The sequence below is a fragment of the Monodelphis domestica genome, chromosome 2, assembly GCF_027887165.1.
Source record: "Monodelphis domestica isolate mMonDom1 chromosome 2, mMonDom1.pri, whole genome shotgun sequence".
NCBI lineage: Eukaryota > Metazoa > Chordata > Mammalia > Didelphimorphia > Didelphidae > Monodelphis > Monodelphis domestica.
The window spans coordinates 458,740,885-458,753,167 of NC_077228.1; the positions used below are offsets into that span (position 1 = coordinate 458,740,885).

Sequence of the window (12,283 nt, forward strand, 5' to 3'; positions counted from 1 at the left end):
ATGTAATCTAACAGACGAACTGAGGACAAACATCCTATTAGTGATGCCAGAGGGGTTCTCCATGTGACAGCAGGACAATGAGGACAAATGAGAAAGATCAGGAATGATCTCATTCATCTTTTTCTCCCACCTATGGGAGCTGTGCTGCTGTCTGTCCCTCAGAACTAATAATCAGTCCTTCATGTTTCCCAAGAGACACTGTTTTATAGGTTATAAAAAATGAAATCCTCACCCGTAATGTAACTCACCTTTTTATTAAAAGGACCCTGTTCCAGGGTAGATCTTGGGATCAAAAATTCAGAGCTAAAGAGAGCCTTGGAGGGCATCTATGCCATCGATTTAATAATGAAGACCAAAGAGGTTTAATGATCTGCCTAAGGTCACATAGGTAGTACAGAGCAGAACTGGTTCTGGAGCCCCTGGCTCTCTTTCTACTGCAGCCTGAGTTCAGCTTTCCTTGGTGTGACAGTAGCTGAATAATAAGTAAGTGTTCATTTTCAAGTCTTCTGGAAGTGAAATGATCACCGACAGACAATACTACCATGGCTAGTCCTAGGCAAAATTTTGAAAAGAAAGACACTTTGGTGCCTCACAAAGTTGTCCTTTCTATGGGCTTGGGGTGGCTTTCCCTAGAGATAATACAAACGAGATAGAGTGAGCAGGGAAGTCTAGCACTTCTGAGGGTTTGCTAGCCCTTTTCAGGACTGCTCATCCACCTTTGGTATCTACTTGGCACTCAACTCTCTCCTGTGACTCCAAGAAGCTGTACTGGCCACACCTCTGTAAAATCATCTTGGTAGGTGGGCTAAACCAGGTTGAGGGTAACCAAACCTGTTGGTGAGTTAGGAGGATGTCTACCCCGACCGTGTGAAGATTTCCCTAGGTGGAATGGGTAGGTGATAAAAATTTGTTCCAACGGCCAAAAAGGTGGTGGAAGCAGATGATTTGGTGCCCTTGGAGCTTGGTTAGACATCAAAGATGCCAAAGTCATCCATTGCATCCCAGGCCATCACCAATCATCTTGAGTTTTGTCTTGCCACTGGACTTGGACAACTCTAGAACAGAGAGTGAAACTGATGACTTTATACAACTCCACCTCACTTAAATTCAATTCACATGTGAGTCAAGACCTTGGTCTTCTTTGAAAATGAAGGATGAAAGGCAGCTAGGTGGCTCAGTGGATTGAGAGCCAGGAGTAGAGATAGGAGGTGCTGGGTTCAAATTTGGCTTCAGATACTTCCTAGTTGCATGACCTTGGATGAGTTACTTGACCCTAATTGTTTAGCCCTTACTGTTCTTCTGCCTTGAAACCAATACTTAGTATTAATTCTAAGATGGAAGGTAAGGGTTTCAAATTTAAATAAAAAGAAAGAAAACGAAGGATGAACAATAACAAATGAGATAACATATGAAACTCTTTGTAGACCTTAGAGTGCTATCATAATGCAGACTTCTATGTTTATCCCCCTCATCCAGTGTCTTTGAATTTATAAGATCATAGATCCTATAATATTCCATAAATCTTTTTCGCTGTAAGGAATCTCAGGAAACTTCTCATTTCCTACAATTAAAACCTATTTTCAGAAAAGGATTAGAGACTGATCCTATGATTTCCCTGGAATAGGGACCTCCCTGTTGAGGAAACTCCCTCTGCTAACAGGGGATAACTTCTCTAGAACTTACAGTGAGAGGTTAACAAGATGTGACTAGAAAGTGGAAATAGTATGTGGCAGAGGCAGGCCTTGAACCCAGGTTTTCCTGATGCTGAGACTAGCTCTCAATCCACCACCATAATGCCTTTCAAGGGCTCCAAGGAAAGAGTCTGATAATTTATGGAGCTCTATAGGTTTGGGCTCTTGACCTGATTCTGACCAACGAAGAAAAAATGGTGGCTGAAGGAGAACCAAATGGGACCTAGAAGAGGAAGTGACCATTTCATTTTAGAGTCCAGGACAGAGAAGAGGAAAGCAAGACATACTGTAAAATGTTTACTGGATTTAAGAAGAACAAAAGAACTTTAGGGTTGGAATCCCATATTCTATAATGATAAAATGGAAATTCTCTCCCAAAGGAAGGGAACCTCTGAAAGAGGAAATTCTGATGACAGCAACTATTCTAATGAGGAGGAAAGTGGGGCTTGTCTAAAAGGATTGATGTGGCTACCCAGAGAACAATTTAGATTTTTTTTAGGGCATAGAGAAAAGAGAAAAAAAAAACAGGTGGATAATGGTGGGCAAAAACAAAAGGATGGTACCATCTTTTTAAAAAATTATATTGGAATAACTAAGGCTGATAAGTTTTAAGGACAGTTACAGTGAAAGACCCTTTATTGCTATATTGAAAGATAGAGATGAACAAAGTAGAAGCACTTTTTATTGTTGATGGGTTAAGAGAGAGAATACAAAAAGATTTGTATTCTCATATTGCTTTTGTTTTATCTATAAAGAACGATCCTGAGGCTGGGAAGGAGAGAACAAACCAAAATGGCTAACAGTTAAATTAGAATTCAAAATAAGTGAAAAGAGAATAAGAGTAGATTTTAACAATGATTTCAAGTCACTAGGTCCAGACAATAATAAAAATGTTAATATGAATAAATGTTATTATTTCAACAATGAATTATGTCACTAGATGCAGGCAGTAATCAGGTTAATATTATGTCATTATTATTTCAACAATGATTTCAAATCACTAGGACCAGACAATAATAAAAATGTTAATATTAATGGTCATTATTATTATTATTTTAATAATGAATTCAGGTCTCTAAGTCCAGATAATAATAAAAATGTCAATATGAAAAGCTGTGATTATTTCAACAATGAATTTATGCCACTAGGTACAGACAATCATTCATTATCATTATTATTATTATTATTTCAACAATGAATTCAAATCACTGAGTCCAGACAATAATAAAAATGGTCATTTTAATGGTCATCATTATGAATTCAAGTCCCTGGGTTCAGACAATAATAAAAATGTTAATAGGAATAGCTGTTATTATTTTAGCAATGAATTTGTCACTAGGTGTAGACAGTCATGTTAATATTAATAGTCATTATTATTATTTCAAGAATGATTTCAAATCATTAGGTCCAGACAATAATAAAAATGGTCATTTTAATGGTCATCATTATGAATTCAAGTCACTGGGTCCAGACAATAATAATAACGTTAATATTAATAGTTATTATTTCAACAATGAATTCAAGTTATTCAGCCCAGATATTGATATTAATGTTAATTGTAGCCATTATTATTATTTCCATAATGAATTCAAGACCCTGGGTCCAGATAAACTACATTCTAAAGGTCTGAAAAACCTAATAGATATGAAATGCTGAGCAATATTGTCAGTAAATTTTTTTAAATCATGGAAAATGAAGGGATTACCCCATAAAATGTCGAATATGGGAAAATGTTTTTCATGACCACACATGTAAAATCTCTATCAGATTGCTTACTCTCTCAGGGAGGGAGCAAAGGATGGGTGGTTTGAAGAAGGGTGAAAATTTGGAACTCAAAACTTTAAAAATGAATGTTTTAAAAAGTTTTTATATGTAGTAGGGGCAAAAATAAAATATTATTTAAAAAGGAGAGAGAGAGGATGAAGGAAGTGCTTCACAACTGGAGCCAGACCAACATTGTTTTGATTTTTACAAAGTGGAAAAGGGGGGGAGGGAATGGTGGTTAAATTGTAGACTAACAAGATTGACTTTGATTTCTTGCAAAAAGCAGAAAATAAAAGGGATTGCATATGAATATTTAGATAGGAAGCAGTGATTGTTGATAACAGAGTGACTGGCTCAAGAACAGACTACCCAGCTGAACCTCATTTCCTTTTTGGATTGTCATTAGATGGGTAGATCAGGGCAATGCTGCGGATGAGATGCTTGGATTTCAGCCAGGCATTTGTCCTAGTGTCTTATGACATCCTTGTGAATTACCTGGAGAGATACTGGCTAGATCGTGGTACGGTTACTTGGATTTGGAAATGGTTGAATTTCAACTCCTTCAAAATAATGATTTATAATCAATATCCAAGTGGAGGGAAAGCCTCTGAGTGAAGTACTCCAGGGATCTGTACTTGACTCCATTCTTGCCAACATTTTTATAAATTAGTTCCATGAAGGCATAAATGATAAGTTTATTGCATTTTCAGGTGACAGAAAGTGAAAAGGGATAGCAAAGAATATACAACAGTCATGATCCCCAAAGACCTTGACAAGCTGGATTCATGGACCAGGTGTAATAATGATATTGAATTTGATAGGCGCAGGAGTGTGCTGGTGAATGTTTAAAAGAGGCAAAGCATTAGAGGTAGGATTCAAACACTGATTCTCTGCTTCTTCAGGCAGAAGCTGGGCATTCACCTCTTCTCATATAGAATGAATTTCCATTCAGGTTTATGATGGATTAATTATTCTTTGAAGTCATTTTAAATACCAAGATTCCAGAGGAATTTAAAGACAGCTAGATGATAGCCAGGAAGACTTATCTTTGTGAGTTCAAACCTGACCTCAGCATTTACTAGCTGTGTAACCCTGGGCACGTCATTTAACCTTGTTTGCCTCAGTTTCTTCATCTGTAAAATGCACTGGAGAATGAAATGGCAAAAACCATTCCAGTATCTTTGCCAAGAAAATCCCAAATAGGGTCACCTTGAGTTGGACATGACTGAAATGACTGAACAACAACAAGAGTGCTAGACGACCCAAGTTCAAATCCTGCCTCACACACTTATTAGCTTTGTGACTTAAACTCTCTCAGCCTCAGTTTTCTTATCTGCAATGAGAATAGTAATTTTCACAGAAGCAGTTAGAATAATAGAAATAGTTCACAAGTTGTAAGGATCAAATATTATAAATAAAATTCTTTGTAGTTTAAAGTGTTATATAGATGCCAGCTAGTATTATTATTTTAATTTTAAATTAAAATATTTTACTTTAGAAAAATGTTTTAAATTTTAAATTAAAGGTCATTAGCACTCTCCTCACATTTAATAGATGAGGAAACTGAGATCCAGAGAGGGCGAATAACCTGCCTGAGGTCATACAGGAACAAAAACAATTATAGTGGGCAATATTGAGCCTGGACTTTCTAAACCTCATTCTATTGTTCTTACTTCTATGACATCACTATCTTAGAAAGTAGAATATAAATAATTAACCTCTCTTTGGCTTCAGCAAAGGAAATAAAATTCTAATTGTGGAATTCCAGGCAAAATCATTCCTCAGAAATCATAGCAAGAAGACTAATTTTATCAGACTCAAGTAGAAACAGATCCCTGTGGGCCACATATTGACTTATAAATCCACAAATCAACATGCTGTATTTATGTTGTATTGTATATTTATTTCCTTAAACATTTCCCAATTATATTTTATTAAACATTATTTTCTTTAATATCATTAAACTAGGGGGCAGCTGGGTGACTCAGTGGATTGAGAGTCAGGTCTAAAGATGGGAGATCCTAGGTTCAAATCTGGCCTCAGACACTTCCCAGCTGTGTGACCCTGGGCAAGTCACTTGACCCCCATTGCCTAGCCCTTACCACTCTTCTGCCTTGGAACCAATACACAGTATTGACTCCAAGGCAGAAGGTAAGGGTTAAAAAAATATATAATTAAACTAATACTAAACATTTCCCAGTTGTATTTCATTGATATCACTGGACAAATGTTAAACTTTTCTCAATTACATTTATTAAACATTATTAAACAAATACTAAACATTTCCCAATTATATTTTTTTAACAGTATTAGGCAAATGCTTCCCAATTGTATTTTATTTAACATCAGTAGACAAATATTAGATGCTTCCCAAATGTATTTTCTTTAACATTATTAGACAAATGATTAAACGCTTCCCAGTTATATTTTATTTAACATCATTGGACAAATGTTAAACATTTCTCAATTATATTTTATTAAACATGTTTTTATTTAACGTTATTAAAGAAATGTGAAACATTCCCATTTACATTTCATTTAACATTCTTGGGAAAATGTTAGAACATTTTCTAATTACATTTTATTAAACATTTTTAAACAATTGCTAAACATTTTCCAATTACATTTTATTTAACACCATTGGACAAATGTTAAACATTTTTCAATTATATTTTATTAAACATTATTTTATTTAACATTGTTAAACAAATCTTAAACACTTTCCTATTGTATTTTATTTAACGTTATTGGACAAATCTTAAAAATGTCCCTATTATATTTTATTTAATATGATTGGACAAATGTTAAACATTTCCCAATTATATTTTATTTCACACTATTAAACAAATCTTAAACATTTCCCTATTATATTTTACTTAACATCATCAGAGAGATGTTAAACGTTTCCCAATTGCATTCGGACTTGGTTTTTGCACGCTGGGACTTTTGCAGCTTGCATTTGACACCTCTGACATAGACAGCTGCCCTTCTCCCGTGACTTGGAACATCACCCCCAGAACCTGGCACGTTGGTTGCCCCCATTCTTGGTTTTCCTTCAGGCCCCCAATTAGTGATGCCTTGTCAGAGCCCCTGAAACAGGACCAGGTCATTTGGCTGGCAGGATTAGGGTTAAGGAACTAGCAGCAAGGACAGAGGAGGCAGAGGCAGCAGCTGTGAGACAAGGCTGAAGCTGGAAGGGTGAGAAGCTCTCTGGGTTGTGCTTCAGGTGAGCAGCTTCAGCTGCTGTCTCTAAATAGATCTCTTGCAGTCCGGCTTTGCCAGGGCAACTGAGAATATGCCTTATGTCACTGGAGAGAATCCCAGAATCTGAAGGAACATGAAGAGGGGGGCAGTTGGCAGAGGGCAGGACTATTTGTTCTTAGCAGGGTTCACTTTGCCTCGGAATCTAATACAATCTAACTCAGTTTGATCCAATCCAGTTCAAAGAATTTCGATCCATTAAATAGAATCTTCTGCGTAAGGCACTGTGTAGGGATTGAGAATGCAAAGGGCAGCCAGAACTGTGAGAGGACTGGAGATTCTGCTGTATGAAGAGAGCATGGCACAGAGAAAAGAATGAATTTGGAGTCATGGGACCTGAATTCAAATCCTGACCCTTTGCCTTCCTTGTCTGTTTGTCTTGTAGAAGGAATAGGAAGAAGATCAATTTGACTAGATAATTGAGTGCAGGAAGAAAAGTAATGTACTGGTGGCCCTTCCACGTGATGACATTCCCCATCACAGTTTTTATATATCTTAGGTTGGCATAATAAATTATATGTGTGGTGGGACAGCTAGGTGGTTCAGTGGATTGAGAGTCAGACTTAGAGGCAGGAGGTTCAAAACTGGCCTCAGGCACTTCCTAGCTGTGTGACCCTGGCCAAGTCACTTAACTTCCATTGCCTAGCCTTTATCTCTATTCTGCCTTGGAATCAATGCACAGTGTTATTAAGACAGAAGGTACGGATTTTTAAAAAAATAAATTAAATGGGAATTTTCTCAGTTTTTCAGAAGTCTTAGATGACCCATGAAGGCCAGCAAAGAACACAGAAGAAAGTTTAGAAACTATATAGCCTATGACCAAATACTTCACTCAAATTTCACAATAAGAGACTGTCAATGCCCCATGAAAGAAAAGAAAAAAATTTAGACTTCTTCTCTGGTACAAAGGGAGGACCAAAATTTTTTACCTAGATTTTCTAGGTAGAGCTGGATTCACTATGCCTGTCACTCCTCTCACTGTGGAAGGGATGCCTGTATCATGAGACTGGAAAGAGATTGAGGCAGAATCTGTTTTACTTTTGACTTTTTATTATCTTCAGCACCTAGAACAGTGCCGGGCACATGCTAGGCATTTAACTGCTTTTTTAATTGTAAAGGACTTCCCCAGCCCCCAACTTTTTATAAACCCTTACATTCTATCTTAGAATCAATGCTATGTTTTTATTCCAAAGCAAAGAGCAGTGAGTGCTAGGCAATTGGGGTTAAATGACTTGCCCAGGGTCACATAGCTAGAAAGAGGTCAGATTTGAACCTAGGACCTTCTATCTCTAGATTTGGCTCTTAATCCGTTGAGCCATCTAGCTGCCCCCTTCCATCCCCAAGGATTTTAAGTGATCAACAGAAGAGTAACTTACTTTTGTATTTTTTTGGTTAAAGATATTTTAATTTCCCAATTATATATAACAATTTTCCACATAAGTTTTCTAAAGTTACATCCAAATTTCCCCTCCCTTCCTTCCTTCCCCCTCTCAGAAATGGTAATTTCATCTGGATTATACATATACTGTCAAGATAAACATACATCTATATTGGTCATTGTTGTAAGAGAATACACATATACAACCCAACCCTCAAAATAGAAACACAAATAAGCTAAAGTGAAAACCAGTATGGTTTGATCTGCATTCTGACTCGGTGGATAGCATTCTTTGTTCAAAGTCTTTCAAAACTGTCCTGTTGAGAGTACTTTTGAGAATAGCTAAGTTGATCATCATACAATATTGCTGTTACTGTGTACAGTGTATTCCTGGCTCTGCTTATTTCACTCTGCATCAGTTCATATAGCTCTTTCCAGCTTTTTCTGAAATCATCCTGCTTATTAGTTTTTTAAATGAATAAAATTTTTATTTGGTCAATTTCAAACATCATTCCTTTGTTACAAAAATCATTTTCTATTCCTCCCCCCCCCTCCCACCACACCTCCCATAGCCAACACGCAATTCCACTGGGTATTACATGTGTCCTTGATCCGAACCCATTTCCATGTGGTTGGTATTTGCACTAGAGTGTTCATTTAGAGTCTCTCCTCAATCATGTCCCCTCCACCCCTGTAGTCAGTCAAGCAGTTGTTTTTCTTTGGTGTTTTTACTCCCACAGTTTGTCCTCTGCTTGTGGATAGTGTTTTTTCTCCTAGATCCCTGCAGATTGTTCAGGATCACTGCATTGACACTAATGGAGAAGTCCATTACGTTCGATTGTACCACAGTGTATCAGTCTCTGTGTACATTGTTCTCCTGGTTCTGCTCCTCTCGCCCTGCATCACTTCCTGGAGGTTGTTCCAGACTCCATGGAATTCCTCCACTTTATTATTCCTTTGAGCACAATAGTATTCCATCACCAACATATACCACAATTTGTTCAGCCATTCCCCAATTGATGGGCATCCCCTCATTTTCCATTTTTTTTTTGCCACCACAAAGAGCGCAGCTATGAATATTCTTGTACAAGTCTTTTTCCTTTTTATCCTTTTTCCTTATTATCTCTTTGGGGTACAAGCTCAGCAGTGCTATGGCTGGGTTAGAGCTGCTATAGATATTTTTGTACAAGCAGGTCCTTTCCCCTTTTCTTTTTAACTCTTTGGAACATAGACCCAGTAGTGGTATTACAGGGTTGAAGGGTATGCACAATTTTATGGCTCTTTGGGCATAGTTTCAAATTTCCCCCTAGAATGGTTGGATCAGTTCACAACTACACCAAGAATACATTAATGTGCCAGTTTTGCCACACCCCCTCCAACATTTATTATTTTCCTTTTACCGTCATGATAGCCAATCTGATAGATGAGGGGGTACCTCAGAGATGGTTTAATTTGCATTTCTTCAATCAAAGGTGATTTAGAACATCTTTATATAATAATTTCATTCATTCATTTATTTAATTTCACTTATTTATATATAAATTATATATAATATATATTTATATATTATATGTATAAATATAAATTTATATGTTATATAATTAATATATAAATTTATATATAAATATACACATATATTTATATATAAATTTAATTTTAATTAATTAAAATAATATTTATTAATATTTATATGGTTATTGATAGTTTTGATTTCTTCATCTGAAAACTGTGAGTAACTCACCTTTGCAAGGTCCTTCATTTCCTAGAGAAAGTAGAACTTGAAAAATGAGTAAGCTATGAGAGAAGAGAAAGCATTCTGAGAGTTTGGAGTTAGAAGGGGTTGAGTAAATATGGCATGTAAATAAATTGGCACGCAGGAGATTTGAATGATTTTTAAGCATCTCATTAGACACTTAAAATAAAACTGAGGTCCATAGATGACATGGAATAATATAGAGGAAACAGTAAAAAAAATTTTGGCATGTTTCTTTTTTTTTTTTAAACCCCTACCTTCCATCTTGGAGTCAATACTGTGTATTGGCTCCAAGGCAGAAGAATGGTAAAGGCTAGGCAATGGGGGTCAAGTGACTTGCCCAGGGTCACACAGCTGGGAAGTGTCTGAGGCCAGATTTGAACCTAGGACCTCCCATCTCTAGGCCTGGCTCTCAATCCACTGAGCCACCCAGCTGCCCCCTGGCATGTTTCTTTTGAGGATCTGGTCCATGCCAGATGAACACACTCATATGAACAAAAGGCCAGGTGGAACAAGATGGAGACTTTTGTCCTGCCAGGTGGCATTCTGTATCACCTTACACAGCTTTTTATTTATGATTACACCACCTGAAAACATATATGGTGAATTCCTAAGACATGTTTTCATATATTTGACTGGATGAAAAGGTGAGATAATCAACAAGGTACTAATAATAAGTGGGGTGCTTTCTGTTCTCTCTCTCTCCCACAGGTGGAAATCCTTGACTACAAGACAAAGAAACAACTATGCTTTCTGGATAAGGTAAACGTAATCAAACTATGAAAATGTTACTTCATCAAAATTGTGACTAAGAATTCTGGGTCCTGAGGAAAATTTGCGAGGGAATGCATAGAGGTCAGTCCCCTAGGACAGACTGGGGAAGGGGATAGGTAACAAGGGAAAGGCTGATGGGCCAGCAGGATTGGAGTTAGATCCCCACAGTCCTAGAAGAACCCTTGAAGGAGGAGGAAGACTATTTCTCCAGATTATTGGTGTCCAGAGGCAAAGCCCATTGATTATGGCTCCATGTTTTATATAGTTCTTTAAAAGTTCTTTAAAAAGTCTTGTTTCATGTAAAACCCACCTTTCTAAGGTTCAGAATGGGTGGCACAGCATCAATTTCTCCACTTAGTCCCAGCCAAGAAACTCCACCTCTATAATGGAGTTGCCAGTTACAATGGATGCAAAAAAGCCTCTCAACCTTCCCAGACCAACCACATCTTTGCCTCTAGATTAAATCATGTGGGTACCTCTCCTGGGCCAACTTCATACTTTAGGGAATTGGAATCATTCGATTCATTTGAACCTCCCTGGGAGGAAAACCATCCTTGTTCATTACTAATCTTGGGAAATATTCAACTCCCTAGATTTGACTCAATCTTCTGTCTATGCATGTCCTCATTAGAATGCATCTCTTGGTTAATTTGCTAATTGTAAATCCTTCTGATACCTAGGTTGAACCACATGCCTCAATCAATGACATCAGATTGATGTTCCACAAATTTTGTAAGTAGTGTGTATGTATCTGTTGTAAAATATGCCAAACATAGACATCCCATTCATTGCAGCTATCATATGCATTAATGAAAATTAGTGCTGATTTTATTGATTTGTTTAGAGAAAGACCTACCTAACAGAAAATTCTAAATAATAATGGGTTTCTAAATGATATCCTTTTTTATTTATACATCTAAAGTCAGCTATGATGGTACCTTAATTTCATTTGAGTTCTATATGAGTGTCAAGTACTACTGATATAATTTTCATATTGATTATACTTTTTTGAACCTGTAAAATCAATACTGTATATTGGTTCCAAAGCAGAAGAGTCGGAAGGGCTAGGCAATGGGGATTAAGTGACTTGTCCAAGGTCACACAGCTAGGAAGTATCTGAGGTCACATTTGAAGCCACAACCTCTCTTCTCTAGGCCTGGCTCTCAATCCACCAAGCCACCAAGCTGACCTCCGAGCATACTCTTAATAGACAACAAATCAGCTTGGGCTATGATGTCTTGTCTGGTTTTCCTTTAGCTGACCAAAGTTGAATATCTTTTCAAGCCCATTATTTTAGGGGTTTCTATTGAGCATTTTGAACTGCAAGTCTCATAGGCATCTTCAAACTGTCCACAATAAGACATTAATTTTCCTCCCAAATGTCCCCTTTGGAACCTCACTATTTTGCTTTCTAGTCACCCAGGATTGCACCCTTGCAACCTTGGCATCACGCTCAATTCTTCACTGTTCCTTAGCCCACAGATCTAATCAGTTGCTAAAGTCTTCTTAGATCTTCCTTCATAACATTTCTCTCATTTGCCCATTTCTAGCCATTCATGTAGCCTCTCCCCTGGTTCAGCCTTTCAACATCTTTTGCCTAACTCTTTGCATCTTTCAATTACCTTTTCTTTAAAAAAAAATTAAACTCTTACCTTCCATCTT

At 37.1% G+C, this 12,283-nt stretch overlaps 1 protein-coding gene across 11 annotated transcripts in view; it reads left to right on the forward strand.

Annotated features, from left to right (window-relative positions):
* Positions 1-12,283, forward strand: part of LOC100032861 (very-long-chain enoyl-CoA reductase-like) — a 93,524-nt gene that overhangs the window by 46,731 nt on the left and 34,510 nt on the right. For all 11 annotated transcript variants that reach the window (XM_056819107.1, XM_016429037.2, XM_056819103.1 and 8 more), the window contains 2 exons: positions 10,559-10,609; positions 11,302-11,353. In XM_056819107.1, coding sequence (XP_056675085.1) covers positions 11,338-11,353 — 16 coding nt within the window. In that variant the 5' untranslated portion in view covers positions 10,559-10,609; positions 11,302-11,337. The remainder of the gene's footprint in view (positions 1-10,558; positions 10,610-11,301; positions 11,354-12,283) is intronic.